This window comes from Antrostomus carolinensis, unplaced genomic scaffold (assembly GCF_000700745.2).
Source record: "Antrostomus carolinensis isolate BGI_N321 unplaced genomic scaffold, ASM70074v2 scaffold2981, whole genome shotgun sequence".
In the NCBI taxonomy this organism is placed as follows: domain Eukaryota; kingdom Metazoa; phylum Chordata; class Aves; order Caprimulgiformes; family Caprimulgidae; genus Antrostomus; species Antrostomus carolinensis.
This window is the reverse complement of record NW_010294625.1, coordinates 18,783-42,127: the sequence shown is the minus strand read 5'-3', so window position 1 is coordinate 42,127 and position 23,345 is coordinate 18,783. Positions and strand designations below refer to the sequence as shown.

Genomic DNA, 23,345 nt, shown 5'->3' with positions numbered 1-23,345 from the left:
GAGGGGAGTCTCTCTTCAGATAGCTACAAAACAAGGTTTTGCTTTCTACAGTTACATTCAGCATCATTACAATGAACAGTAATATTTTTTTCCACAGTGTAACTTCTAAAAATGTGTTGTGCTGTTGAAGACTTTTGACTTTATAATAACTTGAATTTAAAACTGAGTCCTGAAGAAAATATTTCAAAACAAAACTGTATTGCAGCATGTTTGCATCTTCCTTACCTGCCAAGAAATTAAGCTAAGTCCATTGACAATTTTCCTACATCCTCTTGAACCTGTAATAAACCTACATTCTTGACAGTTCACCCATACATAGCTTTTGCTACTGTTTAGTTAGGTTAACTTTTATAGCAGGATCTCTTAAATCTTGAGGTTTTAGAATATTTCTAGATTGTTTGTTTGTGGGTGGTTAATTTTTTTTTAATTATCATTATTTTAACTGCATATATCTGCTCTTGAAATAGAACTTGGATACCAAGCTCTTTAAAGAAATGAAACATGAATATACTACTACATGGTTTTGCTTCCTTTTTTTTTTTTTTCAGTAGATTTCAGTGACTCCCTTGTAAAAAGGTAACTTCAATTTTCCTTGGTTTTAAGAGTTTATAGTCTGAAAATGGCTTATAAATAATACATTTATTGAGCCTGTAAAGTGGCTGCTTTGTGTCATGCTGAGCATGAGTTAAGGGTTTGCAGGGTGTAGAAGGCAAGTAACTCGCAGGACATGGATGCACTGTTGTAATTGTGTCTGTGGCTTGCTGCCTCTGCAAGTTGTCTCCCAGGTGTTTTGCTTTAAGACTTTGCACAACACTATCTTTTGGAGTTCCAAGTAGGATTTCAGTCATGTGTGAGAAGTAATGCCCTGATAGTACTTGCCCCTTGAAAAAGGTGTCATGGGAGCTAGAGTACTTGGTTATTTAGTGAATATCATCCACTCAGTGCACTGAGACAAATTTCTGATGGAAGGAAGAAAGTGTGTGAAGAATCACATGAAATTTGTACTGTAAGTGCTGCTCTGTTTCCCTCCCCCCAAGTACGAGGTGCAGTGTTTTCCTGGGTCTCATGACTTCCGAGGGCCTGTCCAGATTGTAGCTCCTCCGTTTACCAAATGAGTTATCTCAGCAGGACAACTGGGGTTTGGCATCTCCACACTCTTTTCTCCGGGAGTCTGTCAGAGTCTGGTTAGTCATTAAAAATGAGACACTTGTTTTTTTTTCTTTTTTTTCTTTTTTTTCCTTCCCCAAAAGTACATAGATTGCAAAACAAAGAATTAACAGGCTACTGTCTTACAAGCATAAATTTCCATGACTGCTTTTTAACTTTTATTTTCAGGGTCACTAACACCACTTCTGGCATTTTACTCTGTTGCATTGTCTTTAGGAGCAGCCTTCTTGCTTTCCTGATGTCTGTTTATTTGGGGTTAGGATCTCATTTGCTCCTCAACTTTTAGTTCTGGGAAAAAGCAAGCCAGTTTGATGGGTGAGAATCAAGCAAGTATTTTCTTCCCAGTTGGTGGCTCCAACTTTGAAGCGGTCTACCACAAGTATCTAACTTTTGCATTGTTTTGTCACTCCTGTTTGTCATGGATTGTGATGGGTGATGTGGAGGTGCATTAATACCAAAAAGCCTAGTGTTATATAAAAGAGTTGTATGTATGTCCATTGTACGCAACTCCCTTGCTTCCCTGGGCATGCCATGGAAGGTTGGATACTGAAGAACATTCAGTGCAAAATCCCTATTTCAGTTAAAATGGTCACTGATGGAATATTTTCTTTCCACTGTTTTCTCTGTGGAACAACCTGGGGCAGGGCTGGGGGTTGGAATATGATATAAACTGTTCTGTAGAGTTTCATGGACGGAGGTATAATGATGTTAGAAATCTGGTTTCTTGCTTTCCCTCCCTCCATCATTCTCTGTTCCCCTGAGGAGTAAAGATCGACCCGTCACTGACAAGTCCAGTCATCCTATGGTATTTGCTGACAGGATATTCCTTTTCCAGCTTTTCGTTCCTCTCTGTGGTCTCCAACTCCCTTGGGTTGCTTGTGTGATTTTTCAAACTCTTACTTTGTATTTTGTGTTATATAATATTGTGAAATTTCTGTTGTGAAGGGTTGGAAAGCTGTAATGGATGATGACTTTAGCTTTGACTCATAAATAGTTGCTTATTTAATTAAAATAAAGGATAAGAATAAGTGTTGGGTTGTGATCCTATGTGCAGTTCCTAGGTTTAGAAGGGCTTAAAGCTATTGCATTTTTTAGGTGTGTTGGTTAAAGTTACACCACAAACTTATTTCATGTTGTTGTGCATTTAGACAAGAAGCTGAAAACTGTAACCATGTAAGGAAATGTTGGCTGTTATTTTATGTCCCAACAGAATTTTTGTTTCTTGCTTTGAACATGTAATAGAGAAGCGGTTGAATGGCATTTTTTAGTTATGTGCCAAGACACAAGTATAAAGTAAATTCTTCTGGATGCAACTCATATCATACTTATCTGTCTTCTGAATTGCAGTAATGTTCTGAGTTTGTTGCTATAAACAAGTAAATGTTCTCTAAATGCAGGCTGGTAATACCATGGTGAGCTGTGTGTTTAAAGTGTTGACTTAACCCAAGTCTGCTAGAGATCTTAAGTTAGTTTGACTTTCTAGAACAAACAGTATGAAAGCTGTTTTCCATTTTCTTCCATGTTACACCTCAGTCTTTTAGAAAAGGAAAACATGACATCTTAAAGCTGCATTTTATACCTTGGGTTTCAACAGTTTGGAATGCTGATTGGTTGACTGTTTATAAATAAAAATGTCCTTTTGCATATACTTTCTAAAGCTTTTAAGATTTGGGGTTGATTCTCCATGTGACTTTGAAAATGCTAAATGCTTTCCTGACCGCTACCACTGTGCATGTGGTGGTGTTCTGCTGAACTTCAGCCATGAGGTAGTGTCGTATTTGTCTGTAGGAGTTTTGTTTCAGAGAGGGAGAATGAAAAAACTCCTTTTCCTATACTTCCACAACAAAGTTTGAACAGGAACCTGCTCAAGTCCCAGCTTTGAAGCTGTTTTCCACTCTTCCCTTCCCTCTGCGTTCCTTTATTTCCTAGAAATTTTTCTAAAGATTGTGAGGGTTTTCAGGAAGGCTTTTGGTTGTGCTAAGTTCTCAGTGTATGGAAAGAAGCAATATCAGGAATATGCTTTGGGTTACTTCTTCATTTTCTTAAGTTTTTTTTTTTTCTCTAAAAGGTGAAAGTTTTTTTTTCTTCTCTAAAAGTTGATACACAGGGCTACTGTATGCTTAAGAGAAAATATATCTAAAATTCTCTATACTCTTGCTACAATAATTGTTTTCTACATGGTAAGTGAAATGTGTTTAAACTAATTTGCATTTGCATGTGTGTATAGCAGTTAGTTTCCTGTTAGTTTAAGCATTATAGGAAGAATTCTTGTTGTATTACGCATGCTGACTTCTACTGCTTTGCAATGCATACTTAGGCTCAAATACAGGCCAAAAGACCATGTCTAATGCCCATCATTAGTCTCTATTCTGAAACCAGGACTTACCACTTACACGAATAAGACACGCACAAGCAGAGTAGGAGGCAGCCCCAGTGTGAGTTCCAATATGGTGTTGGGTGGAAAGGAGCGTAGCGCAGGAGCAGTGGCCAGTGGCAACAAACAGCCATTTGATGGACTTGTGTTGTGAGATGTGAGAAAAGTAGATTCAAGAATATGAACCAAAAAGTAAAATAGATCAGTGAAAAGAAAAAGTGGGGAAAGCCTTAAAGAGGGGGGAGAAGTGATTCTCCCAATTAGTGGTATAGAGTCCAAAAGAGAGAAGTGGTCTTAGTTACCACTTAGTTGCTTATGTTTTTGCAGTATGGAGCTTTGCTGGGCACTAATACTCAATCTGAGGTGTTCAGGAGTGTTAAGTAACTAATAAACCTAAGTGTGGCGTTTAGGAGTACTTTTATTTTGAACCCTTAGCACGTCAAATATTGATAATAAGTAAATTTAAAGTTCTTAATGTTATTGGAGGGATCACATGGTAATGCATGCAGGTGGTAGCATACATTCCATAGCATTCTGCATTTTCTTTGATTTAGATTTTTGGCATGAATAAAAAGTTAACCCTAATAATGACCAATCTGCCTCATAACACTAGCTCTGTATACAGTAAACCAACAAAATTGTTTATGAAGTGAAGTGAGAACATAAGGCTAATTTGTCATGTTGGCAGAGGCAGAGTATTTTCAAATAATATGCTTAATGACATAGGCAGAGCTCTGTTATTGCTTTTTATTTTTAGAACAATAATAATGTATTCATTTTTAAGATTGCTCTCTGCTTGCTATACAAAATGAAAGTAGATACGGGCTCTGCTTTGTGGCTATAAAATCTGAATAAATGTAAAATTGGAAACGCATAAAAGGCCCCAGATGACTAAATGAGGCAAATGGGTGTTGCAATGTGCTAATGCATGTATAAGCTTTCAACTTCCACAAGATCATGTTTTAGCTGAGTGCCAGTACATGAAGCGATTTGTTTAGGAGCGCTGTAGGAATGCATACTTTTCTTTCCCCCTGCTGAAGAGTTGCTTTTAAAGCTGTACAGATAAGATATATTTACTTTTTGGTTACTAGCCAAAATTCAAGTTAGTCTTTGTATTTTTCTCCTGTTAAATCTCAAGCCTTAGCACTAATTTGGACAAATTCCTAGCTAGTATTTGCTGCTGACACATATCGTTATGCACACCTACACTAGCTGTGGAATCCTTGCCTGTTGTTAATCCCCTTCACTTTGGTAAAACTGAGCCTGCTGCAAGAATGGAAATTGCACAGCTTTTCTTGTGCTGCTCGAAGAGAAACCTGCATGGTGACCACATTTCACAATACGCTGGTGGTGTTCCAGCTGTCTGCCAGTACGTATGTCCTATTTTGTTTGCTAAGCTTCATTAGAAGTTTAAGTTTTCTGCAGCCATTACAGCACTGGCCAAATGTATTCCTTCCACTTAAACATCATAGATGATTTTCTGCCAAATAAGAATGTTTTGGCATCTTACTAACTAGTTTAGAATTAGTAGTCTGAATGGTTTTAATTAATGTTTCATAGAACAATTTGAAAGTCCTTCCTTCCAAGCTTAATCTTTATTAATTGAGTGGAAAGATGGCTATGTTCATAGTATTATGAACTTATGGTTTTCCTGTAAACTTGTAGAAAGGTGATCAGTATTAAAAATTCCACAGTTCTTGCACAAAAAAAAAAAAAAATCTGTTATTCCATTCTCAACAATGGAAACAACAAAATTGCTAGTCAAAGAAAACAAAAGGTTATCATATGTCTGCTGCTGAAACAGTTGGTGTTAGTGCCTTGTGCTTACAGAGCTTAAAGGACACCATTAGAGAGAGCCCGTCTAAAGTTCTGTGCCACAGCTTGATAGGTCATCTTTTATCTAGATACAGAAGTACTGTTTTCCTACTCTCCAAGTATTGTTGATGTCAGTACCTTTACTATTTTAGGACTGCTGGCAGCTCTTAATGATCTATGTTGCATGCCAAGCTTTTATGGATTTAATACGCTAATTTATATTGTTGCAGTATTAATACAGCATCACAGTACTTGAATGTTAAGAATTAATTCTTTACTTAGGCAACCTAAATTCTGCCAAGGTCCTTATGTTTGATAATCCTAAATATGAAGAGGGGAAAATGGATAGGCAGGGTGCTTTAGGTGAAACCAAGGCAGCTTATATTCTTAAGTTGTTTGCACTCTATATAGTGTGGGTAGACATCACTCAGAAAAGTGAATGTTTTTGGTATATTATAGTCTTGAAGCTATAACTGTACGTAGCTCTCTCTGGCATGACAGAAAATATGTTGTGTTGGGTTTGTGTGTGTGTGTGGGGGGGGTGTTTGGGGGGCCGTTTTTGGTAGTGAGGAAAGGGCCACCTTGTGAGAGCAAAAACCTCCTCTGGCTACAAGGCAGAGACCCCCCAGCCCAGGCTGAGCCAGTGAGCACTAGAGAAACGCCTCTGCAAATCCATATTGGTGAGGGGAAGGACTGTCCTGAAAAGAAGAAGGTGGAGAGAACCTGAAGAAGAGACCATTGACCTGAACAAAAGACAAGCATTGGACTAAACAGAGAGAGCTTCATTGCCAGAAGGAAGGAGGAGGAGGGGGAGCACAGAGAACCTCTGATACCCAGTTCAACCACATGGAGTAGGAGAAGGTCAATGAGGTCCCCTGCAGCCTGTGGAAATTCAGTGGCAGAGCAGATACCCATGTGTAGGCCATGGAGGACTCCACACTGGAGCAGAAAAGCTGAGCCTGAGGGCAAGTGTGACTGGAATTGAGGTCCCGAGAGACGCTCAATGCCAGAGCAGGGGTGAGGGAGTGCGCTGGACCAGAGACCTGACTGCAGCCTGTGGATGTCCCCATGCTGGAGCTGGGAGCTGAGAGGTCCATGACTCCATGGGAAGCTGGCTTTTGAACATCTTGTTCCTGGACTTTCATGCTGGGAAGAGTGGCAATGGTGAACTGACTGCAACCCCTGTTCCCTGTCCCGTGTGCTGGTGGGGGGAGAAGGTAGAGAAATCAGGAGCAAAGTGATTTGAGCCTGGGAAGAAGGGAGGGGTGGGGGAAGGTGTTCTAAGATGTGTTTATTACATCTAGTTAGATGATTTGCAACAAATTAAATTGATTTTTCTTCCCCAAGTTTGAGTCTGTTTTGCCCGTGACCATAACTGGTCAGTGAGCTGTCCAATTTCCCATCCTAATCCCGTGTCCCCTTTGTTGTGTTTCCCTTCCCATTTCACCAGGTGGCAAGGGGAGTGAGTGCAGGACCACATGGTCCCACTGTGGTTAAACCACCATATATGTCTACATCATCACCACCACCGCCTATAGGAGGGGAAAACCACAGTATGTCTATTGTCATGCAGCATTGTTTGAATGCTCTAAACTGATGCTGGATTTTTGTTGTTGCTGTTGATTCTTATTTTTTTTTACTCTTGTTCAGCCCCCAGACTGATACAATAGTAGGCAGGTATTCTGGAAATCTGTTGATTCTCATGATGATTTGAATTAATATAATTTAGGCTTATCTTTAGCTTTGTCAAGTTTCCAGATGACAGCTTTTAAATAAGTTTAAATACGTTGGGGGAAAAAAACCCACTTTTTAGAGATTTTTTTTCTTGCATGTGTAAGTCTTGTGTAATTTACATTAATAAACTATAAAAATATTTGCTTGAGGCCAGTAGACATGAAGTTTCCACTTTTTAGATCGAGCTTGTTTTCAGGCATTGGGACTCCTGACACCTTTCTGTAGCTGAAGCCAAGTGGGTAAGAGATGAAGTGCTGGCCCATGCAAGGTGTTTGGGAGGCCAGTGCTTTGGCCTGGGGCCAGTGGGTGGCACTTGGGCCAGGGACAGTCTGCTGTGTCTCTCTTGGTGGCTGCAGAAGAACAGCTTCTGCTCTATGGCATCTCCTACCCTGGGTATAGGAAGCCTAGTCAACAGATAGCTCAGGAAATTGAGAATTTTTTTGCCTAGCCCCTTTCTGAAACATTGGGGCAGTTGACCATGGGAGGCCTCTGCTGCAGTGAGGGCTTAGGTGAGCTCATTTGTATCTCCTCAAGGTACTTTGGGCACAAAAATTGGTTGCTCTGAGGCATGCTTCCTGTATACTTGTTTACACTTACACTGGGAAGTTAACTTTTTTAATTAAGATAGAAGTTTCCTGAAGTTGATTTAGCTCAGTATAGAAGAGCTACAACATGATATTGTCCCATTAGCTTTTGTGGTGTTGGCAGTAGATGAACTGTGAGTGTTCTGCTGCATCTCAGTACAACCACACACAGTGTAAGCTGTTTTGGAGAAAAGTTTAATAACTAAATATCTTGCATAAGAAATTTTTAGTAGAACATAGCCAAAGAAGAACATGTCAGACAATCCCCTTATTTTTTCTCAACAGCTTGCAGAAATAGGTTCATTCTGCTTAGTAAAGCATGGAGTTACATGTTCCCAGTTGAGAGTTCTGGATTAAAGAAATACAGGGTTTTTTGTGAAGATCTTGTGGACTGAATGCCAGGCAGAAATTCTAAACTTGAGTACAGTTTTCTGTACTTAATTTGTATGTGTGTATTATGAAATTGGCCAGCTCAGCTGCTTGGCACGTTGATGGCACTCGGATTAGTCATGGAGAGAAGTCAGTCTTCGGCCATTGTATTTCAGCAGCTGGTTTATTTTGTACATAAGACATTGCTATGTTTTATTTGATGAAGAGCCCACCAGTGGAATGCTGTTACATCATGAGACATAACTTCAGTTAGTATTAATTTCTAGAATGACACTTGAATTAAATATTAACATTTTCTGTGCTTTAAGTAAGTAAACAAAGGACTCTGTGTTTTAATCTCCCTTCTCTGCAATGATGGGTAAAATGGGAACCTGTATTTTGAACTCAAACACACACACACAAAAAAAGCTTGACTACTTAATTATCTGTATTGATTTAGCAAGTTCAGAAAGGTCTTTTTGATATTTTTTATTTTTTTGTAATTATTATTTTTTAAATCTAAAAATGTTAGGAAAGACAATGTTAGCTTTTTAATTTTGCTGGAGATGCTGGATACTGTGGGGTATGGGAAGAGGTTAAACTTGGTTTCACAAGGAGAGTGGGGAATGTTGCAACTTTTCACAAACTCATCTTTTTTCCTTCCAACATATTGTAAATTATTAGCATAAATGCAGTGCCTCTTCACAATTTGAGTTTCACTTTCTTGGCACTGTGGGGTTTAAATCCTATTAAACCTGCTGTGGTCTGTGACTTAAGTCTTTACCTGTGTAGGATAAGTTGCGGGATCAGTCTGTTGCTGGAGTAGGTGAGCTCTCTCTTTCCAAAATAAACACCTAATATCCGATCAAGGAAAAAAAAAAAAGTTAATTATAGATTGTAAAACCAAGGGGAATGAATGGGAGGGCAAATTTTCCCTGTGCTTCTCTGTTGAGCATGTTTAAAATACTATAGACCTTTCCTGCTACCCTTTCTTCATCAAAATGCTAGTCCGTGGTAATTAAATGAACTTAGTGCTTGCTGCCTGTACAGGAAAACAGTAATGCAGTTACACAAGTGCTGAGGACTTTAGTTCTCAGCCACTACTTTGGACTTTCAATTTTGCAACCTGAAGTCATCGTGTTCTTGTACCGTCTTGGCTCCAGGCTCCATGTTACCCTGCGAGGTTCTTTGTAGGTGTCCCTGTACACACCTGTTTTCACATCTTACTGTCCGTAAAATAGAACGTTATCCGTTCCTTAACTGCAAAGATGTATAACCCATTTTTCTTGATCTAATGTACATCATTCAGATCTTATAATAATGGGAGGAGTGGACAGAATGCAAAGAGTACAGATAATTGCAAGTGGATTTAAGTAGCATATCCAAAGATGTATCCACTCAGTACTGAGGAGGCAGATGATAGAGGGGCTACCAGATGAATTTTATATAGCTAATCAGGCTTTAATTTAAATTTGAAAACTGACAGTTAAGCAATTAATAAAATTCTTGTTGTAAAAAGTAATTTACCTATCATCTAAAATTACTGTTCCATTTATGTGATTAAGTGTAAAGAATTTTATTATGCTGTTTTCTCGGCAAAAATAAATGTCTTCCGGTGAAAATATGTTTAGCAAAGTTAAGTGAAATAATCTAGCTTTTGAAATGAAACCTTAGCCTTGCATGTAAACATTTCATTTATTTTGCTAAGGCACATTTGGAAGAACTTTGTTTATAGAAGTGCTTAATTCTTTTTTATTTTTTTTTCTTTTCAGTCATTATTTAATCTACTGGAGTTTCGAAGACTAGTTTTGAATTTCAATCCTCCTGCAAATGCTCAAGACTTGCCTCGAAACCAAAAGGTAAAATGAGAAGCTACCTTCCCCTGGTGGCTGATAAGGCCATTTCTTTCTTGTAATTGAATTTTGCTGTCTTCTCTACCTCAAATTAGCATGGATTTTATAGGTGCCAATTAACACTTCTCTAAGCTTCCTATTAAGGATCTCACATAAAAGACATCAGCCTCACAGTAGAGTGCGGGGCAGAGCACAGAGAGGCAGAGTTTGCTTGGCGTACTGCTGCTTACACCAGGTTCAGTGGAAGGGCTTTGCTGATGTGGCTGCTGCTGGTGGGTGGGCATTTCTAATGTGAATGTAGCTTGTGTTAGCAAACGGGTTTGATTCTAATTCCTTCACGCTGTGCAGCTATGGGCATGCTTTTTGGTTACCCACGTGTTTTTGATCTGTGTAGCTTTGCCAGCAGCATTGTTAGTGTTGGCCTGGCCACTTCATTGTTTTTTGGTTTTGGGTTTTTTTTTTTGGGATGTCAGTTACTTGTAATTCGTTATATGAGTTTAAGCTTTCGATTATTAACTTGTCTCTTCTGGCCTTTTCAGGAGGTGACTGCAAGCTAAATTTTCCATAGTTATTCTAGTACTCATACAGGATGGGAGAGGGGGGGCCTAGGCTCAGGATTCTTGTGACCTCAAACTAGTGAGGGGAAGTGGTCATGGACTGAGGGACAAAACAGACCAATTTTTCTTCCTTCGTGGATGCCCTCTGGGGAGAGATGCGTGGGGTCACCTTGGTATCTATGTTATGAAACAGAAAGGAAGAAATGGGAAGAGGAAGTGTCTGTATGAAGTGTGAAGGCACTCAATGCCCTAATTTTTAGCAAGGGCTTACAGAGCAGGGAATTTTTGCATATCCAGAAATTAGACTATTGCCTTTTGCCCTTTTCTTTGGGATTTTAAAAAGGGAGTGTGTTGTTGACCTGTTCTTAGTTGTTTGGCACTTCAGGCTTGACTGGAATGTTCACTAGCAAAAATAAAAGCTACAATTAAAAAATCAAAAGAAAACAGAAGATAGAGTACATTTTCTAAAAGGGAAGCTGAATGTTCAGTCAGAACTGTATAATATCTCCCCTGCCCATGTATGCAAAGAGCAAGTTGTCTCATGGTTTTATGCAGGGTTTTTTTGTTGTTGTTTGGATGTGGGTTTTTTGTTGTTGTTGTTTTTTTGTTTTTTTTGGTTTTTTTTTTTAGGAAAAAATATTTGCATTAGGTCATAAGGTGGTGTGCAAATACAACTTGGCTACTATTGGGAACGTGTCACAAAAGGGTGACGGGACATTGTATTTTAGCAAGAAAGACAGGAAAAAGTCATGCTTTACTGAAGAGTTGTACTTAAATATTATTTTTTTAATTTTTAGATTTACTTTTTATCTGGTATTTTGTAATTTGTTTTACCAGTGTTCAGGAGTTCTTTACCTTAATTTTTCAGGGTATGAAAAGCAGTTGGTATCTGAGAGGTGGTATGAAATAGATAATAGCAAGCTGTTGTCTTTGAAAAATATCTTGCCCAAGCATTGACTCTAACAGCCAAGTGCCTTTATCAGTTTGAAGGTGCTATTTCTTAGAAATTCTTACTGTGACAGACAATATTAAGGCTGTGTGAAATGATGACAAGTATATGGATTTGTGCAGGAACCTTGCTTTCTGCAAGCCTGCTAGTAAGAATCCCTAGCAATAGTTTGTATCCTCTCCTTTGTTAGCTTAAATTCCATAATGAATTAACAATGTATTATGGCTTTAAACTGGAAGAGAGTAGGTTTAGATTAGATATGAGGAAGAAATTCTTTCCTGTGAGGGTGGTCAGACACTGGAACAGGTTGCCCAGGGAAGCTGTGGGTGCCCCCTCCCTGGAAGTGTTCAAGGCCAGGTTGGATGAGGCTTTGAGCAACCTGGTCTAGTGGAAGGTGTCCCTGCTGATGGCAGGGGGGTTGGAACTATATGAGCTTGAAGTTGAAAAATTATTGTCGTGGTGTTGAAATATGTTTTGGGGAGAATTTAGGAAAAGAGATTGCTTCACTAGTTGGAACTTAGACAGACAGAAGGAATAAGCATGTATGCCCCCGAATATGGTACTTTTATTTATTTATAAGATGAAGGCAAGTAGAGGCAAATTGATTTAAAGTTGTAATTAATATAAACTATCAGTTGACAAAAAACCCAACCCTGGAATTTACTTTCATCTGCTTACATGTTTTAAAACTATCTCAACTTAGTTTTGTTTTGGTTTTTATTTTTAACCTAGTATTAAGTACTGTATATGAATGACATTCACTAGGATCAAATGTCCTTGTTAATAAAGACCAAGTTTTAATAATCCCAGATTTTTCAAGACTTTAATTTACATCCTGTTGTTCTTCCAGTTGGTAGAAAGTAGAGTTTAATGCTAAGGTCATGACAATCTCTTGGTTTAGAATTAAAGCATGTGGTTGTACTTCATATTGCATAGCGGAGTGTTTCTGTTCTTTCCTATCAATGTATTGAATCCAAATGCTATTAATAATTTGGCATGAAAAAGTTTTAATCCACAACGGATTGGTATAATTTTTTACTTAAACAAACAAACAAAAAACCCCAAAACAAACCCCAAACCCACAAAACAAACAATCTCACCCTCTTTGCCTCAGCTAATTGGACTTTGTTTTTCTGGATTTTGAACTTGGACATACACTTAAAATCTTCAATCTGTCTTTGTTCTTTTTTCTTTGAAATTAATTTTTCTTCCGTGGTGTGTTCCTCAGCTTCCTTCTGTAGAACAAATACAGTTCTTCCTAGTTACTGCAGCTTCTTTGCTCTCTCAGTTCTCTTACCCCTTGCTGTCATATGAACAGATCTTTTTTGCTGTACACAATGAGGTCAACTGAATATTTGGCCTCGACAGTATCTTCAGGAAATGTTTTATTATCAGAGGAAGTAGGTTACAGTGCTACAAGTTGGCACATCCTTCCCCCTGTTTCAACATTATTGTTATGCCAGTGTCCTGGCATACTGATTGACAATAAGGAATGTTTGCTATTGCAATGCTTTAGAAGCATTTCTTAATCATAAATTGTTCCCACATCAGTGTATTAAGAAATTATGCAGATGGGGTAGATGATAAAATAGAGAATGTTTATGAACTTTCCATACAATTTTTATTTAGAAATTGATTTTAGTCCCTTTTTTGTGTTGGTGTACCTACGGTAAGCTTTAAAATTGAGAGCCGTATGCTGTGCTGTGGTCACTTTATTAGTTCTTCGGTTTTAATGTGCAAGTCCTTTGAGGAACTGCATACCTTGTCTTGAGGACTGGCTTATGTCCTGTTGAAGATTTTAGACTTTGTTTAGTCAGAGTCACTCTTTGTTGTGGTAATGCCCGTGTAATCTGGTGAAGGATCATGCCTAATGCATTAAATCAAGCTTTCTCCAAAAACAACAAGGATTTTTCCACTTTTAGAGAAGTTTTATAGGCTTTACAGAGATATTTGTTCCGAGTAATCCTAGTGACATCAGTACCCAGTTGTTCAACCAAAGGCTACAAGTATGGTTAAAACTCAGCCAAATTAGTAGTGTAAATTTGGGTAAAGCAATAATAATTGCTGTCTATGTACTTCAAATTTAACAAAAGGAAGGTGAGATCTAGGTTATTCTGTGGTCAGTTATGCATATGAATTATCACTGGTAATGAAGCATCTTGATAAAATATATCTGCATCAAAACCAAAATTCTGTTCATTTTTAATAGGTCACTTTATGAAATTAGTAAGAAAAAAATAACTTTCACAATATGTTTCCCTATTTTGTTGTTATAAAGTGCTTTAAATATGTAAATGGCAGACTGATTTTATTCTTAAATTAGGATGATTTAATGATGAATTAGGGTGGCATTTGATGAAGTGTTCAGCTTTTTCTGCGAGCATTGTTTATAATTGACAGATGTTTTGCAAGACAGACAAGAAGAACAAATAAAACTTGGGAATTTACGTGACTAAAAGTATTTTTTAGGTATTATGAAGAACATATTCCAATTCACCATGCACAGTTTTTAAAGCTGAAATAAAACAGACTTTATGTACAAAAGCTTTATTCATATTGGATTGACAGGAATGAATAAACAAGCCTGCTGTTTGATGAGCATGTGAAATAGTTTGTCATCAGGTAATTCCAGTTTGACCAGCATCTGACATCTGTGTTGCCTTTGAATGATACTTTGTTCTAAATACAAGTGGATATTACGTGGGTTTTAATTTCACAAGTATTTGTCGACTATCTACTCAGGAGTATGAGTGATACCCAGTCTCCACAGCATTTGTACCCTGTGGTTTAATCTATGGTATGATGGATTTGTGTTTCAGTTTATTTGCTTTTCATTATACAGGCAGAAAGTATTTCTGCTGCTGCTCTCCTAGAAACCAGAAAAAGAACTCTGTATTATCCATGAACTATACTTAAAAAAATAGATAGAATGGAGAGCAGGCTGTTTCTCTTATTTCTTTCAAGAGAAGAAATAATGATTTGTGTACACCTTATAAATCTAGTCTTCATTTAAAAATAAGCTTAAAAAGGTACTAGGCAGTGTGTAGGCTCACAAGGAATTCTGCTAGAGGTATAGAGAAATTCTGATTTCAATAAAATCCATGCATGTTGTTGCATGTACTACTTAAGGCTTTGTAAGTATTGGGAATTACAGTTCTGTCTTAAATGCAACTCAGTTTGTCCACTGCTCCATTCAGCCCCATTTCAAGTCAAGCAGCTACATCTAGATGTGGTTTCAGGGAGCTTTCAGTTTCTGAAATGTAATTTTTCTTCCCAGAGAACTACCTTATTTTGTAAAACTGACAAGTGAAAGGCATGCGACACTACCTTGTGGTACTACAAGTAAGCTTATCTATTATGATGAAGATTGGCTGGATATATGCTCGGTTCATTGGGTAACACTTCTGTAAAGTAGATTTTGGTTAACACTTTGGTTTTAATTCTTCTTCAAATACAGGAACATAGGAATCTGCCTTTCATGCGTGAATTGAGGTACCTGTTTGCACTTCTAGTTGGTTCGAAGAGAAAATATGTTGACCCATCAAGAGCAGTTGAAATCCTTAAAGATGCTTTTAAATCAAATGATTCCCAACAGGTAATTTCTCTGTGTTTTCATTCAAGCTTATGCATGTTTTCATATGAGAATCTGGCAATAGGAAATACTTAAAATGGACAACAAAAATTCAAAATGCCCACAGAAAAGAAAATTGGTTATCACAGTCTTTGAGCTTTTTCTGCTAATATTACATGATCTCTAGTCACTTTTATTAAAAAAAAAATAAAAAAAACAACAAACAAAAATACCAAAACAACAAAAAAATTCCAGACAGTGTGACTATTTTATTCAGTATGCTTTCTTCCCATTATTTTAGAATCTTACTAATAATTTCACATTCTTGTTTTTAGTGTTTATTGTAGCTTCTAAGTCTGTGGTTTTTGAAAGAGCTTTATTCTTCTGATCTCACAATACATCCAGGGCTAGTACAGTCCTAGTCCAATATTTGGCTGTGTAGATATTGGTTTGGAGCATCCCAATACTCATATTCAGGATTCTTGCCTAAATCACAGTGGGTATGTTTTGTTTTTCTGAGAAACACTTTGTTTCTTCAGATGTTTTATTTTTCCCACATGTGGCTAAGGTGTTTAATTACAACAGCATACTGAATTTAATACTCGATGAAAGTAATATTAGTCACCACATTTTAGATACCAAAGGGTTCGAACAATGGGATTCATAAGATGCCTTTGGACTGGCATGGTATGAAAGCTGAACCCAAGTAATAAGGATCACAGGACACTGTAATGACTGAGGAATACCAGAGCCTTAGTGTGCTCTAAAAGCTATCCATGAAAAACCAATAATGGAATAGCCTTAGACATAGTGTGATTTTTGTGGAGGGGAATACTACTATACTGATCTTGTAAAGTGACATTTCATTGTGTTCTGTTACTTATGTGAACATATACTGATAATTTTATATTTTTCAACAGCAAGATGTTAGTGAATTTACACACAAATTATTAGATTGGTTAGAAGATGCCTTCCAAATTAAAGCTGAAGAAGAGAGGTAAGGTTTTTTTTCTAGCTTTGTATATTGAACATTTTGATGAGAAAAAGCAAACTAAACAACCAAAAATCAATTCCTCACTGTATGGCTGAAAAAGATGTAACTCTGTAGCTTGTTTTAGTTCAACTGTCGTTTTTTCCACATGTGCTGATACCTTTGATTTTCCATGAATTGTCTTTTTTTCACCTTGTTATTTTGTGTCAGAAATCTTGCTGAACGAAGTCCAGAGTATATGAAGAGATGTGTGTTGCACATAATCATTTAGGCTTTTTTTTTTTTTTTTTTCATTTGAATGCAGTTTTACTTTTAAATCCGATATTTTAAATGCTTTAAAATTTTGCTCCTGTTTCTCAGGAGCAAATTCTCAACCATACAGATAAGTGAACATCTGTAAACTGTCTTTTGAATGTGTAGTTGTTTCTAGAGTGTTGCAGGAAATAGTTTTTACAAAGGTTTTGTACAATTTAACTACTCATGAATTGAATCCAATTTACATAAATTTTCCTGGAATGAAGCACTTCTGAAACTTAGGTTTCAGAATATACTCATCATTGCAAATACATGAATCATTGTTATTGTCATTAGAGGAAAGTAAAAAAACTAAATGAACAGTAACTGAGTAAAATAGGCAGCATTTCCATGATGAATTCAGAATATTCTGCTCATAGTTCCATAAAAGTTCATGGCTTTGTGTTTGATTTCTGCACTAACATGCTTTCTGTTTTCAGGGATGGAGAGAAACCAAAGAACCCAATGGTGGAGTTGTTTTATGGACGATTTCTAGCAGTAGGTGTGCTTGAAGGTATGCATCTGAATTGACTTGGACTTCTGTGCTCGTGTCTGTTCAGTGCTTGTCTGAGTAGGCGGGTGAATGATGCAGGTGTAGCATTTTAGCTATTTCTACAGAAGTATACTTGGAGCGTACGCATTCGGTCTGTGACAATAGGTTTGTTCTGAGAATGAGACTGAAGGTAAATGGAGTGAGCCGCAGTGGTCCAGAAAGACTGTTTTGATAACTTTCAGGAGCTAAGTGTATGTACCGAAGTGCAGTAGAAATTAGATTGAGATGCTGAGCAAAAATGCCTGCAAGAAATTATCATCATGGCAATTTTGCCACTTACAGAAGGCAAGTTACTGTGTTTCATTGAGTTAGTCTCTAGCACTCTCTCTGCTTCATTTAATGCAATTTTAAATTTCAATTGTTGCATTTTCTTCTGTACAATTTCTGGTATGGATAACACGCCCTCTTAAAAGTACAGTTCATTGAAAACAAGTCAGTGGAAACCTGCTCAAGGGCAGTGTCGGAGAGAGTACTGTGGAGCAAGAGACTGTCCAACAAGCTTACCTTTATCTTAGCTGCATATAGTTAGCAGATCTGCAGAATTGCGGTGTTCTCTGTTTCCAGGAGGCCAGCAGTTGTGAAAGTATCTTTAACACTGGTGATTCTGTCCCCTCTCCTGAGAGGGAATGACTCCTGAGATCTATTTGAATGAAGCAGCTGTAATCTTTGAAGTGGCTTTCAGGTTGTTCCTCGGCCTGTAACAGTGTATCTATGATTTGTTGTCAGATTTCAAAACCATTCTGCAGATTTCTTGCTACTAGCTAGCATTCTTGCTCCTTTGCATTTGGCTTCTTCCATCTCTTACATTCTCCCCTTAACTGAAGGGTTATGTAAAAACCAAACCAACAAAAAGAAACTGGCAGATGTAAGAAGACTTGATACTGACTTTAGGATTAAATAAATTGAAATTGTAGATTGAAATCACTTGTCACCCATATTTCTCCTCTTGTTTGAGCTTATGTCTTTATACACTGGTACCAAATTATGATCTTGTTTTCAGGACAGAAGTAATGAATGTTCTCTTTTGTGGTGTATTTTTGCAAAATGTACTTACACAAAGGGCTGTTTCATACCAGCAATTCCATACAATGTAGGGTTGTATTACTGAGCTGCTGTTTGCAGGAGAAGAACTTTGATTTATATGTGTAAAACTTACCATACATTTGTGGTGCCAAATAATTTTGGGTTTTGCTTATTTTTCACATCAATAGATGTGAAAAACAATGTAAAATATGGGCTGAAGAAGAAAATACAGTGATTTTTCAATATTAAATTCAAATGAGTAACTTATTTTCATACATACAATTGAATTGTTCAATGAGAAAATGTGGGTATTGTTCGGTAGTCTAGGTCATGTGACATAGGATTGTTAGGTTTTTTTAAAGGTAAATGTTTGTTCTTAAAACCTTAACTGTTTAATTTCTTATGTGAAGGTAAAAAATTTGAAAACACAGAAATGTTTGGCCAGTATCCACTCCAGGTTAATGGCTTTAAAGATCTGCATGAGTGCCTAGAAGCTGCAATGATTGAAGGGGAAATAGAATCTCTCCATTCAGAAAACTCTGCCAAGTCTGGTCAGGAGGTGAGTTAAGTTCTCCCATGTGCTTCTCTAAGGGTGGTGCTGTAGTGCTCTGTGTTTTTCATTGGGGTTCTTGGTTGTTGTTTTACGTGACCTGCTGCTGTGCAGGTTCTGATGTCTGGCATGATTTGATTGTTAGTTTGGGGGGTTTGTGTCTCTTTAGGAGTATCCAGAGTAGATTTTTTTTTTTTTTTTGTATTTTCCATAAGATACAAAGTTCATGTTTATTAAAAGCTGGCACAGTTAAGTGCTTACAGTGATCTGGCACAGGCTGGTTCCCACCTGTTGTTGATATTTGATCTCCAGAGAGTTCATGGGTGTAATGTCCTGCGGTAGCTGACCACTGCTCTGACGGACTTGCTGCTCTGTGCCATGCTGTACAGAGTAACTGCAAGCTGTGCATTTGACTATTGCTTCAGAGCACTGTTGTTATTTCCCTGTGCCTCTGTCTTGTAATTCCTCAGCACCCTGGCCTTCTTCCCTTCTCCCCTTTTTACTGATGTTTCCCAGCATCCTCCTCTTCCCCCCAGTGGTGAATAATTCTGCTCTGCTCATGGTGGTGGACAGACAGTACTTGGTCTATGGGCTGCTGTTCCTCCCAGGACAGCTCTTGCTAGAGCAGGAGGCTGCCAAACATCAGAGCATGCTGGAAGCACGGGTGGAGGCATTCAAATGGAGCCCCACTAAGAAGTGGTGTATGTAGTGTACGGTGCTGGGATGAGGTGACAATTGAGATTTCTTGTGCAGAAGTCACAGGTTAGGGAAAAGAGGTAGTTGGACTGATGGGGGTTGTAGAACAAAGAGGGTTTGCTCTGAAGTGTCCCCTGTTATTGCTGGCATGCATGTATATGCCCATCATTTTTCTCTGCAGAGCAATCTCTAATAACCTGTGGGTACCTTCTTGTACTTAAGTAAAAAGTTCAGGTGTAGTTTCTTCCTTTATGTCAATTTTTTGCAGTAAAGAAGTTTTGCTTCCTGTAATCATATCAACATACATGTAGGGTTTAATTACTAAGCCCAGTGACGCACGCTGAAATCGTCCTCCAGTCTGAAGTTCTATTTCCAATTTTGTATTACCAGCAAAAGTTTTATAGCATCCCTTTTGCAGTCCCTTTTTCTGGCCAGCTGTTGTTGATCAAATACTGATCAACCAAATCAGATGTTAAGATGTATTTACACGTCTTACTGGATGTGTTCTTCTTTCACAGAATGTTTTCGGTTTTTTTATTCCAGCACTTGTAGAAATGTCTTCTTAATGTCTTCTTACATTGAACATGTGTCCTGAAATATAACTGGAAGAAAAAAAATCTCATAAATAACTTGGTACAATCCAAAGAGCAATTTATTTAGGCAAGGTGTAATCTTCTATACACCTACTACAGGAGCACAATTGTTCATCTTACAGACCGAAAGTTGTCTTGCAGTTAAAACCTGTGTGCATTCATAAATAAAATGTCAGTTCAGTTATAAGTGCTTGACTACAAATGTCAGACTCTTTTTTTTTTTTTTAACCTGTGATATCAGGAAACTATGGGGAACATAAGGATAGTCATATACAGGTCTAGAATGTTTTGCTTTGAGTTCTGTGAAACTGTCAGGGTTTTAATCAGCTTTGCTTCTTTGTGTATGGAAATGGAAATGAAGTAGTCATATAACAGATTGACAACAGCAGCAAAACAAGTCCTAATCTAGAAAAAAATTACTGCATTATTACCAGGGCCAAGTGAATTGGTTACATTTTCCTGAACTGAAGCAATTTATTTATAGTGGTTGCTGCTGTTGGTAGTTATGTTTAAAGATAATGCCTCAAAGATGTTAAAGTGCATTGGAAGGTTTGGAAGGACAGAAGGAAGCTGAATTCCTTGTAATTTTAACGCAGCCTGTCTCCTCTGAACAAACTTAAAGCACCATTCATTCGAGCTGGTAGATATCAAAGCTTAAAGGGCATAATTAATTTGGTAGTTGTGTGTGTTGAAAGATCCTGACAGTAACATTCTATTTTTTTTGTTTTCCCTTTGTTCCCACCATTGCCTCTAATGGGGTATTTCGCTTGTTGTTCATTATTATTACTATTACTATTATTATAATGATGCCTAAAAACCTCAGCCATGAAGTAGGGTGTCAGCAAGCGAGCTAACTTATGAACAGAAAACAGAGACATTCCCTGTCCCAAGGAACTTAAATCCCAATTCAAGAGAAGATGGAAGTCAATGCATATATTTGGAGTTAAAAGTGTGGGGAAAATGAGATAATGTTTGTCAGCATCATGGTTGATGAGCTTCAGCACATCAGCAGCAGTAAAAGGGTTTAGGGGGAAAGGTTGTGGTGTGGTTTTGCTGACTTGAGCATTGAAATTTACTGCTGTGTGAAATTGCTGCAACAGAGGAGTCATTACTGTGTCCTTTAAAACTGAAAAAGGTACTTAGTGGAGGCTGATATAGGCAAGAAAAGGGAAAGCAACTCACTTTGCATGTAAACAGATGAGAGGAGTGATACTGAAGGCAATGAACTAGGAAAACTCAGCAACATCCTGAAAATCTGCTAGTGTGACAAGGCTACATGCGCTAAGGCTGGGCAAGGGGGAGAAGAGAGGAAACAGTGCACTGAGATGTGGAATGATGAGAACCTAGACCTGAATTTTAGCCATGAGCACAGGAGGAAAAGACTGTCTTGGAGGTATTGTATGAAAAGACTATTCAAGACATTTGGCTGGGTGGGAGAACTTGAAGTCAGCCCCGAGTCAAATGCCGTGTCTGGGTTGTGGGCATTGATAGCAGAAACATGTGGCAGTGCAGCAATCAGTGAAGATTGAGTTAATGGTTAGATCTCCAAAATGTGGTTAAACGGCTAGACTGTGGGATTTAGGTTGTAGAATGGGGAGGAAAAAGGAACTCTAATGCTGCAATTGGAGCTGAATTTGTCTTTTGGTTGAGAAATTAAGTATGTAATGAAGGAAATGAGGACTAAGAATAGACCTCGACTGAATACTCAAAAGAAAACTTGGATAACGTGATGATAGCATGGGTTGGTCCATGGATGATGGTTGTTTCATCCACAGCTAAGGCCACGTGGGCCTGCACTCACTCCCCTCGCCACCCAGTGAGATGGGAAGGGAAACACAACAAAGGGGTCATGGGCTGAAAACGAGGACAAGGACGGCTCACTCACCAAAGGTCATGGGCAAAACAGACTCAATCCGGGGAAGAAAAATCAATTTGATTACCAGTCAATTAGAAAAGGATAGTGAGACATAACAAGCACATCTTACAACACCTTCCCCCACCCCTCCCTTATTCCCAGACTCAAATCACTTTGCTCCCGATTTCTCTACCTTCTCCCCCCTACAGGCACAGGGGCAGGGAATGGGGGTTCAGTCAGTTCACTTCTGCCACTCTTCCTGGCATGAGATCCCTCCCACGGGCTGCAAGAGCCCAGGAACAAAGTGTTCCAGTGCGGGCTTCCCATGGAGACATGGACCTCTTCAGGCATAGCTCCTGGTTTCAGCAGTCCATGGGCTGCAGACAGGCCTCTGGTCCAGCGCACCTCCTCCCCCAAGCACTGGTGTTGAGCATCTCTGGGGTCTCTATACTCAAGTCACAACTGCTCTCAGGTACAGCTTTCTGCGCCAGTGTGGAGTCCTCCATGGTCTATGTGTGGGTATCTGCTCTGCCGTTGAATCTCCATGGGCTGCAGGGGACCTCATTTACCTTTCTTCTCCTCTTCTTGCGTATTGGTCTCGGTGTCTGAGATTTTCTGCCTTCTCCCTCCTCCTCCTTCCTCATGGCAAGATGCTCTTTTTGTTTAGGTCCATAGTCTTCTTTTGTTTAGGTCAATGGTCTCTCCTCTTGGTTCTATCCTTCTTCTTTTCAAAACAGTTCTTCCCCTCATAAATATTGATTCAAAGAGGCATTTCCCTATTGCTAGTGCCTGGGCTGGAGACAGGCCTGCCTTGGAGCCAAGGGAGCTTTGTGAAGCTTCTCACTGGGCCCATCACTGTAGCCCCTTCCCCCACTACCAAAAATGGTTGGCCCCCCTCCCCAAAGCCAACACAGATGGATTAGCAGTGATTAGAGATATGAGGTCATTAGAAACTTTTGAGTGATACCAGGTGAATGAGGGGGTCAGAAACTGAGGGAGGAAGCAGGAAGAGCACATGGTACAGTGTAAAGAACCCTTTCAGTGGCATTGGAGAGTTGAAAGAGAACAGGACAGTTGTCAAGGCAGGTAGGTTCATGCATAGGCTGCTTTCAGTAGAAGCAAGACAAATGTGGAAGGAGGAAGCGTTCATGCCTGCTCTGCTTTAACACATACAGTGATCGATGAGTTGAAAAGCTCTGATGCAGCATGGGTGATTACTGGTCTCTGTTTGCAGTGAAGGGGAAAGTTGGAAACTTTGGAAAGCTTATGCCGATCCACCTTCTGAAAGCAGTTTCTCCCATAGCTATGTCAGTCTGCAGGTATTGTTACTACTAAAATTCTGCTATTGGAAGGCATTCATTGTGGGGTTTTCTGTTTTTCTTTTGTTCAGCACTGGTTCACTGAGCTTCCTCCTGTCTTAACTTTTGAGCTATCAAGATTTGAGTTTAATCAGGCTTTGGGGAGACCGGAGAAGATACACAACAAATTAGAATTTCCTCCAATTTTGTATCTGGACAGGTACAGTATAATATTACCAAAGTAATACGATTTAATTTATATTCATGCTAGGACTTTGTTGATAAAGTTGCTGGTGCATCTTATACTCGCTTAAATCACAGTAAATTTCTGGTCTAGCTAGACAAATTAAAATTTTCATGGGTTTCATCCATTTCAAAAATACAGATGGATAACAATTTAAGACACACTGCTACTTTGTGCCAAAGCCTCCTTGCACTTCAGTCTTTAATTTATAGCTAAGCAGTTGTGTACACAGGCAAAATACTCTGAAAAATCACACTGTTTATTGGTCCATTTGG

General features: G+C 38.6%; 1 protein-coding gene across 1 annotated transcript in view; it reads left to right on the top strand.

The window, feature by feature from the left end:
- LOC104532450 (ubiquitin carboxyl-terminal hydrolase 25-like) overlaps positions 1–23,345 on the top strand; it is a gene marked incomplete at both ends in the record, with an annotated part of 60,979 nt that overhangs the window by 22,085 nt on the left and 15,549 nt on the right. Inside the window, 6 exon segments of the mRNA XM_010177669.1 lie at positions 9,816–9,902; positions 14,860–14,997; positions 15,894–15,970; positions 16,699–16,772; positions 18,245–18,393; positions 22,919–23,046. Of these exon segments, the coding sequence (XP_010175971.1) occupies positions 9,816–9,902; positions 14,860–14,997; positions 15,894–15,970; positions 16,699–16,772; positions 18,245–18,393; positions 22,919–23,046 (653 nt within the window).